The 12,317-nt window shown below is 46.8% G+C and overlaps 1 protein-coding gene across 1 annotated transcript in view; it reads left to right on the top strand.

Annotated features, from left to right (window-relative positions):
• Positions 1-12,317, top strand: part of IL10RA (interleukin 10 receptor subunit alpha) — a 53,298-nt gene that overhangs the window by 25,595 nt on the left and 15,386 nt on the right. Inside the window, exons 3-4 of the mRNA XM_086957022.1 lie at positions 6,652-6,830; positions 11,608-11,777. Of these exons, the coding sequence (XP_086813148.1) occupies positions 6,652-6,830; positions 11,608-11,777 (349 nt within the window). The remainder of the gene's footprint in view (positions 1-6,651; positions 6,831-11,607; positions 11,778-12,317) is intronic.

Raw genomic sequence — 12,317 nt, 5'->3', positions numbered from 1 at the left:
GTTCCCAACAGTGAGGGCACACATAAGTTGCAATGAGGTGGTGCTTCCCGGGCAGTCTGTCGGTGTGATGAGGGCGATGTTTTGAACCCTCCTGTTATAAGCCACTGCTGTGTTATGAAGGGAGGAAAACGTAGGTGTTTCACATATGGCTGTGAATATATCGACCTCGTAAGGATTGCGGCCTATATCTGCCCATTCGTGACAGCCTGAGTTTAATGGTACTCTTTGCGGTAGGGTCCCAACACACTGAGCTGTGTTTAGCAGGGTGACCTATAGCGCCTTGCCCATCACACAAGGGCACTGGGGTAGGTGCCAAGACTTGAAGGTTCGCCACTGCAGCGCATCATGAAGAAGGCACGTCCTTCCGGCCTGGCAGAGTCTGGCAGCTCTTAAATTGCATCAGATGCTTGTTAGCAACCAGCAAAACACACTCTATGGCACAGCATGCTACCCTTCTGCTTAGGTTTCAGGCACGTAAAAACCTGCAATACAAGAAGCTGTCGCCATAACACCCCGCCACAAAGGAAGCAGAGTAAACTGAAACAGTAGGCAAACAGCGAAGTAGCCCGAAGGAAAACTGCTGCTTTAATGTTCAGAAATGCAAAACAGTGCTCGAGGCAACTGGCAAACAAGGCAGAGAGAGGGAATATCTGCTCGATGTTAGTGGCTGCCTCCAGTCTCTTCTTCCCTCCTCCCTCCTTAATTTGCTCACCCCTCTGAGAAGGGTATGTGCCTTTCTCTCCATCTTTTTACCCCGTCTCTCCTTTCATGGCACCTCCATTGCCCGCGTGTTCTCTTCCACCTCTCTCTTTGAACCGCTGCCTCTAGCATCTGGATCCATAAAAAAGATAAGAAACATTTTACTTCAGCAGTAAGTCAAGGAACCCAATCTGAAAAGGACGGGGCTTAAAGAGAAAGAAGAATGTCACTAGGACCTCTGATCCAATGGCTGGTCACCGTTTAGGAGGCCAGCCAATGGAGAAGAGGGTCGCGGCTTAACCTCGCTAGGGATATTCTCTCTATCTCGTTGAGTCTCGCCAACAAGACTGTGCAAGCGCAGCCATCGCAGGCTGAGATCTAAGAAGCAGAGGCAAAAGAAAAAGTAGTGCAGATACCAAAACATATGGCCCATATCAAAAGGATCAATGCAGCAGCGTCAATGATGAGGGCGCAAAGGAGTGGGTGAGTGGATGAAAAAGAGCGTATGGATACGTGAGTCAATATGATTGGGAGGGTCAATAAATTGTAATATTGAGGAAAATTTGATGGAAATCCTATCAGTCGCAGCCCCGTGCATCTTTTCTGGTTCTGAAAGATGAGTGATTTAAGGCATACACTACAGGAATCTATGTTTGATGCCATGGTTACGGGTTCAAATCCAGATGTGTATACATCCTGCGATCCTTTGAAGATTACTAAAATAAAAACTGTTGAGTTGACTAAAAATGTATAACTTTTCTTCAGCTCCAACATATCTATATGTTCATGTAAGCTCACCAAATACATAATATAAAGAAAATACCCTCAGTCTTTTTGATAAAGGATTTCTCTAACTTTGAGCTATGGAATTAATATATTTTATTTTATTTAAAGAGTTTTATATAGTGCTGGCTAGACCCGAAGGTATCAGAGCGCTTTACATGAAAATCAACAATGTAACAGAAAAAGATCAACAATTACACAATACATAAAAAACTAGGCAATAAATTAGGAGAGGAGAAAAAGGAGAGAGAAAAGTAGTGGAGGGGGCAGGGGAGGTGAGAAAGGGAGGATAAGGAAGGAGACAACAAGGAGAAATGAACGGAAGTCTGTCTCAAGACTGACTGGGTAGGTGACGACCAAGGAGGAAATCCATGGCCCATCTCCTCCTCTCTCAATACATTGAGAGAGGAGAGAAGGAGAGACAAAAATAGAGAGAAGGATGCAGGAAGAGACGACAGGAGAGACGAAAGGAAGTCTGTCTAAAGACCGACTGAGTAGGTGACGTCCAAGGAGGGCATCCCTGGCATGTCTCCCCTATAGCTAAACCAGGTAGCTCCATCAAACATCAGACAAAATAGCTAGATCTCAATTGACAAGGGAGAAAATTCACAGATAAACAGGGTGGGGACTAAGGGCCAGGACAGGTGAGGGCAAAGTTCAGTAGCAGGAGAGTGGAGAAGAGTAGAGCGGAGAGGGGTAGGGGGTAGCGGGAGGAGGGAGATAAGGTCAGGAGAGATGCAGGAGGGTTTGTTGCGGCCGTCATTTTAGGCAAGTACAGGCATTATTTCAGGAGCGATCACAGTGTGGGGTGAATACATCGCAGCTGGGGAGTTAAAGCAGGTAAAGACTTTGCCTGTCGCATTCTTTGGTGGCATAAGTGCACACTGACAGTCTTGCTACTTCGAGGAAGAGAGGTGGTGTCTCAGCCCACCGGTTGGATCTGGCTTTGACATTCCCACATTGCCCAAAGACATAGAAATGGCTGCTGAACAGGAACAATCCCTGTGATGCTCCAACCAGTAAGTAACACTCAGCTAGCATGCAGCCGGTTGCTTCCACAGAGTCAGGCCAGGTCCTATCGGTTGGGTGGAGGAACCAGGAGCATGCAGTCGGGTAGCGCCGCCACACAGCCGGGCCATTAACACAGGCCGCTAAAAGTTACCACAGGGGCGAAAGGGTCTCCACAGCCTCAGAAACCCCATTCTGGGGGAGGGGGGGGGGGAGGAGGAGTATGTTCCAGCAGTCTCTCCCCCCTCAGGCAACACAGTGACACCCAGCGCAGAAGGAGATGTGTGCAGCGCTTGGGGGGCCAGCGCCGGTCCCGTTGACTCACGTTTATCCCAGCAGGGGGGAGCGCCGCATCCACCCGCAGCTGCAAAGCGAGCCCCCAAGCAGCCCTTCCGCAAAAAACACAAGACTCAAAAGGGGCCAATCCACTAAATCGAGGGCCTTCAGATGACGATGTCACTCGGGCGGTCTCTCTCCCTCACTCATCCAGCGCGAGCGGGGAGGCCGAGACAGTCAGGTTCGCGCACACCACACACGCAGGCCGCAGTCGGTAGGCGCAGCCCACAGCCCGGGCCCGCTCCCACCTCCGCAGTTGCAGGCCAAGACCTGCACCGCCCCCCACCTACCGGGGCCCAAGGCGGGCGACGATGAGGCTCCTCAGCTGCAGATGGGCTCCCGACTCCTCTCAGGGTTCGAATTCCCACCACCGGTCCTCAGGTAGCCGGAGCAGGAGCCAGTCGCATAGGCCTTTTGGAGCAATAGATACTGAGAAGAAGTTCCCTTGAATGAGATATTCAATAAAACAACTTAATTAACAAATCAATTAGGACAATAAAGTTAAGAAAATTGTACACAATTTATTAATATTACAAAATATATTAAGAAACACAAGTGGGCAAAAGCGCCACTGTACACAAATAAAAACAAATAAATTGGATGAAAAATTGTTAAAACGGTTTTTTGACATACATGGAGATCAAAATCGACCAGCAATATTGATACCAGGAAGGGGGAACAGACAACAGTACGACATCCAATTGTTACAGTACTAGGTGTACATTCAAACTCAATGTGATACCCATGTGCTGTGCACAGTTTTTATATTGTATCAACACAGGTATCCGAGTCTAGGAATTGTACTTGAAAGTGCGTCAACGCGTTTCGGTGGTTGCAATAGTTTTGGACCACCTTTATCAAGACTCTATCTTTTGTCTGTCGTGTATCTGGGGTCAAGAACGATCACCCTATTCGGCCGAAGAGAACTGCCTGCTTCTCTGGTTTCAGTCCGGTTACTGGAGACCACTGAAGGGTCCACTGAAGGGTCTTTTTCTGTTTAAAAGAAGTGGAAACCAGGGGCGCTTTCGTCTTGTCCTCCCGGCGGGAAACATTTTTTTGTTTCCTTATTCAGCCGAAGAGAACTGCCTGCTTCTCTGGTTTCAGTCCGGAGCCAGTCGCATAGGCCTTTTGGAGCAATAGGCCAGGTCAATCTGTCACCGGAGGCTCACCGGGGAGGTAGGTGCCAGCAGCCACCAGCAACGCATATAGCAGGGGGGTAGAGGATACAGCGCAGGACACTCTCGTCGCCTCAGAGCCCCAGCTGGAGCTCAGCTCACACTTGCTGCATCCTCGGCCGCCATCATTGGCCTTGAGGCAGTCGGAATAGCTCTCGCCAAATTGTCCCAATGCAGAGCCTCTCCAGTCGCACCAATAGCCACTAAATGTAGCAAGGATGACCCTCCATGCAGGGCGGCAGTTTCGATGCTTGGATGCCCCAGTATGCAGAAGATTCTGGACGGATAGGAGATCGGCCGGGCTGAGCTGAATGATTTCTGAAACTGCAAGTCATAACGTTGGTTGATGTTCAATTTTAAAATGTGTACAGCATACCACTTTTATAGCAGAGCACTGATGTCCCTCTGCAACAAAAACACACACTGTCACACAATGACACACATACAGGTTCAAGCTTTCACACAGAGTCACACAATTTTAGGCAGAAACACCTATTAATTATGCAGATGTACAGACATGCAGACCTAGGTACACAAAAACACATATAGATAATGACAGAAGAAGACAAACAAAATCATAAGCGCACAAACACATACATCAGATAAGGTTTCAAATTAGTTTATTCTCATTTTACAAACCCGAACATGAAAGATTCCTGGTATAATGACTGGGAAGGACAAAAGAGTGCTCTAAGCATGACTAAATATAACTTACCAGGAATGGTAGTTTTCTTCACTTGTGTGCCATGAGTAAATGTGTTTAAATATATTAAGCACTTTTCAGTAGAATTAGCTTTTTATAACTTGCTTGAGAACCAAGCACTGTTGTGCGGTATATGAGGAGGGCGGCTATTACTAGTGTGAGACAGTCTGGGGTGGGCAGTGTGAGGAGACGTTGAGGGGACTAAGTGAGAAGCAAATGTTGGTGGGTAGAACGTAGTGGCGAGATACCGTGGGCCGGGTGAGAAGCAGACAGGGGTGGGTAGTGTGACATGCTTTAATGTGACGAGACGCTGAATAGGGTGAAGAGGCAACAGTTTGAGGTGAGTAGTTTTAAGAGACAGTCTGACTGGGCCACAGGGCAAATCAGGCTGATAGATGAGTTTAGGCCGTTATGACTCTTTCTGGTCCCGTTTGATAGTCTAGTAGTTATTTTTCTTAATATTACTAGAAACATTACCTGCAGCCAACATCCATGCATCCGGGCTCCCATGTCTTCAGAGCACCTATACATCATGTCTTTAGAAACGTGAAAAGCAGTCAGAGGTGAACGATGGTGAGAGATACTGATGGTTGTTTGAGCACCATAGCTGGACAGAGTGAGGAGCAGGTACCAGTATGAAGGACTCTAAACCTCAGGGCCCTCTGTCCAAACTCTCACCAAGTTTACACTCAGCCGCAGGATCTGAGCTGCGGACACTCACCATCGCCCCCTCACAGGAATTAACTCTTCCACAGGTGAGGAGCGCTGGGTTCGGCCGTTACTGGAGCCTGGGAAAAGGGGTGTGAAAAAAAGCACAATCCGGGCAGTAGGAGGCACGGGGTCGCGGCACCTGCGCTTTACTCTAACATGGTTAAAGGTAAAGCGCGGGTGCTGCAATTGTTGAAAAAGTAAACAAATAGATTTTTTTCTATTTCTTTCCTTTTTCAACAATCGCGGCACCGTTGCTTTACCTCTAACTATGTTAAAGTAAAGCGCAGGTGCCACAATTGTAGCAAAAGTAAACAAATAGAAAAGCATCTCTTTTTTACTTTTTCAACAATCGCGGCACCCGTGCTTTAGCTTAACATGGCTAAAGCTAAAGCGCGTGTCGCGAAAGTGAAAAACAAGTATAATAAAAGTAAATAAATTCCTTGTTTCTGAGTGAATTAATTAAAACTGCAGAGGGGAAGTGGTGTCCAAGCAAACAAAAACCCATTGAAGCGTGAAAGAGTAATTGCTGATCTGCGTGCGCGCTTGGGAGAGCGAGAGGAAAGCCAGATGGTGCCTCTGCTTGTGCCTGTGCGCGTAACCGCATGCTCTTTGCCATCCAAAAACCTGTGGTCAGCTTTTTAAAGCCCACTCACTAAATATCTCGCCAGAGCAGGGCAATGCTCTGGCTCAGGCGAGACCTAATACCCTGCTTCTTTTTTTTACTGATCGACACGTGCGGTGAGGTTGGGATCGCCCTCTAGACATGGCGTCCGTAATGTGCCTTGATTTGCGACTGAGACTTTAGTGGGTGCGGTGTGGTTGTGTTTGTGTCTCTCTAGATTACTGAGCATAACTCTAGAGCTACGCATTATATATAGAATAGAATTTATGCACTTGTACTTAACACCTAAGGTATAGGTGGTGAAAATAACTAATTTAAGGTCTCCTTGTTTTAACAAAAGAATAATTTTAAATTATCCATGAATTTAGAGGGATTGAGTTTGAGCGAGATGTGCATTGTCCTTAAAATGTGTAGAAATGAATCCCAAAATGGTGGCCCAAGGGTAAAGTGTAACTTGCAGGTCAGTCCATGGCACTTACTCAGTTCCCAGTGCCACAAATGTATCCTATACATCGGCCCCACATGATGGCCGCCTTCTTCCGGCCTGTCCTTTGGGTACTGTGGACCAATCGGATTGCCGAGATCCACAATTTTGTACTTTCTGCCACCTGCAGGTACGGTGATGGTGATAGCTGGAAGTCTGTAGCGCATTGCACTCAGGTCTCTGGTCGCACCTGTGACTTGACAGTGGAGACCTTGGCCCTCAGCAAGGGCTACTTCGCTAGAGTCCAAGCCGTGTCGGGAAACCAGACTTCGAACTGGACCAGAACCAACCGCTTCATCCCTCAGCAAGGTAAGAGACCATGACCTTTGCATCTCGTAGCCTAAATATACTGGTAACGCTGCTTGTTTGGTACTGTGTTGAACATCACTTATAGGGTAATGCTGTTGTTTTAAAACATTAGAGTGCAGTATTCAAGGAATGTTGATGCACCTTGGGTGCATTATTGTGAAGTTTTACTATGATGTTGTGTACCTGGCACACTACTACTAATGTAACACTGCCTTACTATTGTGATATCATTACTATTATATTGCTATTGCAACACTATTTTTTATTTTTATTGTAATGCTCCTATGCTAATATTATTGGATTACTGCTGTAATGCTATTACTATTGTAATGTTATCCTTCTGGGGCACCGAAGTACAGAATTCTTTCGGTAATGCTGGGATTTTGTTGCACCACATAGTAGTGCTGAAGCAGTGAAGCTGTTGACGAGTCATGCTGTACAGGATTGTTGCTATGGTGACGGAATGGAACAGCTGCACTGTAGTGCAGTGATACTATGCTCATAATGTGCATCTAGAATAGCATTTGTTATCACGCATGCAAAAACTATGCATGGCTTAACAACACTGTCAATGCCAAGAATGTGTCATTACCATGAGTTCTATTGCAACGCTAGTCATTACACCGACTTGCTTTAGGGAAGCGCAGGACTTTGGAATAGTTGAAATTACGATTCCAACTCCAGTCGGTGTATCAGTATGGAAGGTGTTGGACTTAAAATCCAACACCAGTCCAACAACGCGTCCCCTAAAGCAAGTCGTTGTAATGACTTGCATTGTCATTGAACTCGTGGTAACGGCACAGTTGTGGTATTGACTGCGTTGTAAAGGCACTACGATGTAAGGCCTGTGTTGTAATAGATGTTTCCTATGATAAATACTTTGTACCTGTCGCAATATTGTGCAGCAATGTTGTGTTTATGGCAGAATATAGTGCAGCATTCATGTGATAATGCTGTGATTTTGTCAGCGGCGTCACTAGGGGGGTGCGGGGGGTGCGGACCGCACCGGGTGTCACCCCATCATGGGGTGACACCAATCTGATTATGCACGCTGGATCGCCGGCGTCGCTGTGTAATACAAACACAGCTGTGCTCTGCAGCCTCACCTCTGCTCTGCTGCTTTATGTGGTGTTGGGGTACGAGTCTACTTTCCACTTTACTTTAGTGCAAGCGCACGGTGCGCACCTGCTTATAATAGAAATTAAAACACTGCAGGCAGTGCACGTCGCCACGCACGCATGCACCACCTACTATAGTGGTGATTTGATGAATGCTGGTGCGATGCGCGGCGGTGTACAGTTTATGGGTCCCAGGGCCGTCAATCTTTAGCGCTACCAATGACGGCCCTGGGACAGCCCCCGCGCGCTGTGTTCCTTTGACACGTCACTGTGTTCGCGCACCAGCACCACGTATGTGGAGATAGTCTCTGCAAGGCCTGGAGTGAGTGCGCTGCTAGGATAAGTGTCACCTCTGTCGGTGTTTGATATTGTGAGCACCGTCGTCTCCCTTTCATCCGGTAATGGGTTCGGAGGCCGAGGTAAGAGAAAGAACATTTAGAAAAGTGCACACACAATCACATCGCAATCGCATGGAATAGATAGCTTCATCTTCTCCTATTTCATGGAAACCTGCCAGAAGCTGTGAAGACCTGTCTCCTTTTACTTGAAAACCGAAAGTACTCCTTTTCGGCTGTAAAGTTCAGGCTGTTTTGCAGGGCCGGAGAAGCGACTGATCCTCCAAATGCGAGGCAGAGGCTTGTTTTTCTGGGCTCTTAGTCCTGTCGAGCTGAGTGAGTAAATACACTCTGGCTCGCTCTCCTGTTTCCTAGAAGCCAGGGGAGGAAATACAGATCGTGCTGCGTGATGTTGGTGGGGGACATGATCAAACTCGAACAAACACGCAGGACAATCTCGCCTCTGTTCGCTTGCACTACAATACTAGGAAATGCCCCCATGCTGCCATTGCATCCATTTCATCGACAGAGATGATGCGCTGGGCCTGCCCTCGCCCAGCCGTCCCTCCTCCGCCCTGGTGTGGGTCTCGAGTGCCGCTTCTGAAAGTCTAGATGCAGGGCGCAGAAGTGTCCAGGCTGAGGAGAGTTCTTTCCGCACCTCAGGCACTGGTATGCCATTGCCGGCTGTTCCGAGAGGGTACACACGTTTGCAGAAATAAAACACCTTGCTGCGGTGAATCCTTCTTTCATTTCTATCTTCCAGGGATTGTGCTGTGATTGCGGTCGATACTGTTTTGTGACTTAAGGATGGCTTTAAATGCTGCAGCGAGGATTGCTTTGGGTGTCTACCTGTGTACTACAGTTAAATTACTTATGATCCATTGCATGTGTACTCGCAGTCGCAAACATTTTCCCATGGAGCAAACTATGTAGTGTATGTGGCAGAGGGCCGCATTGAAACCAGCATGGTGTCAGTTGAGGGGGCAGGTGTAGGTAAGGTGGGTGTAGGGGAGGTGAAACATACATCTAGTGGTTGAATTGCACTATGTAAAACCAGAACATTTGGATCAATCCTGGCTTCACCACCTGATCAAACTGTGTGATCCTAGGCAATGGTTTTATTTCATTTTTCCTCCTTTTACTTCATTATCACATATAAGAGGATCTCCAAATACAAGACTTTAGGATTTGCGCTGTACAAAACCTGTGTTTAATTTAATAACCTATAATGTTGTTTCTGTGTAATAGCAACGCAAGCTGCCTAAAGGATGCACATAACAACTGACTTGCCTCTTAGTTCTCTACTGGCATTGTTGTCAGGGTGGGTGGAAGCGTGAATGTTTCTATATTCATGTTTGAAAACTATCACTTTTAAAAATTACTTCTCAATGAACTGATATAACCGTATGTACTAAGATGAAATGGCATAGCAAGTTAACAAAATACACTTTTTGAATTTACTGATCTTAATTTGCTGCAAGATTCAACCAACATTAAAAGAAATGATTGCCTATTTACTTAACGTATTTTTAAGGTTAGTGGAGTCGAGTAAACAGCATCCCATTGCTTCTTTGAAACAGGGAGCCACATGTAAAGGTCAGGAGGGCCTCATGTGGCCCCGGGGCCGTACTTTGAGATCTTTCATCTTTACAGGCTTCCACTCTTTGAGGTTATTCTTGATAAAAACAGCTGTGCATTGAAGTGTTATCGCAGCTTCCAACCCCACTGCCAGGGCTCCCTCTCTGTTTACACCCCCAGTGTTTGTCCATTTACAGAGGGATTAGAGCACAGTTAAGTATGGCTTTTGGACAAACAATAGTGGCGTAAACACAGCTCTGGTTTTGGTACTACCCATGCATGCAGCTAGTTCAATGCCGGACTAATTTCAAAGCATGTGGGCCCTTGAGGTACAAGTTTCTGCATGTTTGTGTATCACTCTTGGCAAAAAGAATGGCGTCAGCAGTACAGCAAGGGTAATCCATGAGAGCGAGCCCTCTGTCCCAAAACGAGGACCCCACAAAGATCTGTACGCGGCCGCTTTGACCATTTGTGTTGGTTTGCCCTGGGTGGTTTGGTATAGCATCAGTGCACAAGTCCCTTTGAGTGCTGATTATGCTAGTAGGTTAAGTCAATATTCAACATTGTAAGATTTCCAGAACTCTTTAGAAATGGGTCTGTTTTTGTCAACCTGTGTGCTGCAGTTATGCACTTGAGGCATAGCCTTATAAATCAGTGGACGAAAATGAAGGCCTTGAACTGGAAGGGACTGCTGGCATAGTTCCTTCGCCAAAACACATAACATTTCAGAGCCAACTGGATTAGGTCTTTTTTGTGTGTGTGTGTGTGGGGGGGGGGGGGGGGGGGGGGGGGAGAGGCAGAGCAGATTTTTTGTAAGGACGAAAGGCTTCCTATCTTGGATCTCACTGGACGTGCTCCTTGTTGTTTTTGAAGCCCGCTGGGGTATTGGTACAGCGCCCCCTCACCAGTCTAAGGGAGACAGGCAGCTAGCTGGTGGCAGCTATGACTAGTGAATGGAACAGGGGGGCTTATTTACAAGCCCCTTGCGCGACCAGTGCGTCACTTTTAATATGGAAAAAAGTGGCGGACTGGCGGCGCAAGGGGCTTGTAAATAAAAAAAGCCCCATGGTTTTTACTGGTTTCCTTGGTATCTTCAGGAGAGGAGTCAATTGACATCCACTCTGTAAAATATGCTAGACTCTCCCTTAACTAGTACTTTATGCACTCCAAATGCATTTGTGAATAGGCCTCGTAACGTCTGTCTTGCTAGTCCTCTTTCTGTGCTAATCTGGTGTTGACAAACCTTTGCCCAAGGGATACAATGACTTCTCTCCAAGTGTGCATGTGCCGGTTATATGTCCATGCAGGTGGGCAAGTCGTAGGCATCTTGCGTAGGCCTACATGGTCTCTGTCTCGCTCTACTATCTTGAGTAGACACTATGCGGCTGTTAAGTCATTACCAAATATGGGACCTAAATTTACAAACGTTACTAAGGAAGTCCCGTTATTTGCCATTTGTGTTCACTGGCGGACTCGGAGCGGAGGAGCTCCATGCGGTAAGTCGTGAGGGGGTGACACCATGAGTTACCCGCACCGGGTGACACCAACCCTAGTGACGCCACTGGATTTTGTAACACTATATTGTGGTGGTACTTTGATATTTCTGTGTTTCTGGCGCCCTCTGACGTGCAGTGTTACAAGGGTATTGTCTGTCGTGAATTTGGAGCACTGCAGTGCAGTTATTCGAACACCATCTTTGGTTTCCCTTCGAAGTCTCACGTGTGATTTTCCTGATTGTATTCGCAGTCCGGCTCCCTCCTCCTGACGTGGACCTAAAAGTGGAGGGAAACACCATCCACGTGGCACTGCGCCTCCCTGCCCTGCAGTGGCAGAACATCACCCTGCGTTATGAGGACATATTCAAGTACAACCGGGCCTACCGCGTGCACATCAACAGAACTTCGGATAACTTGCTGGTAAGGCCTGTTCAGGCGGTGCATTGTGGTGGTTACTGCGCTGTGCTTGACAATGGAGGGGGGGGGGGGGCCAGGGTCGCCCTAATACATTAAAAGGATCCTACCACGAAGATGCTGCATGCTCCCAGGAGGATGCTGTTAATTAGGACCACTGGAATTTTGTGATTCTGAGTTTGTAGTGTTTTCTGCATAATTATGAATAATCCATTACCTGCTGCAGATTTGAACAAAAAAAACGCTTCTAGCTGAAATGGATCAAAAGTTAGTAAAAACCTGTTAACACTTGCCATGAAGTGGGACTCTCTTCAGATAGGTTGACCTTTCAGTTCTTTATTTCTGTATTTGGATGTTAAACTGGTACTAGTGAGGTGAAATATTTTCCAAGATAATGTCAACATTTGTACAAATGACAAAATAATGAAATAATACTGTCATAAAATGTGAGCATTCCGCAGTATAATTTGCCTTTTCTTGCCACAATATTTAGTTAACTCTGCAGCATAATGTGGTCCTCCTCTGCCGCATAATTCTACTGGCCCT

This window comes from Lissotriton vulgaris, chromosome 2_1 (assembly GCF_964263255.1).
Source record: "Lissotriton vulgaris chromosome 2_1, aLisVul1.2, whole genome shotgun sequence".
NCBI classification, from domain to species: domain Eukaryota; kingdom Metazoa; phylum Chordata; class Amphibia; order Caudata; family Salamandridae; genus Lissotriton; species Lissotriton vulgaris.
This window is presented reverse-complemented; position numbering and strand designations above follow the sequence as displayed.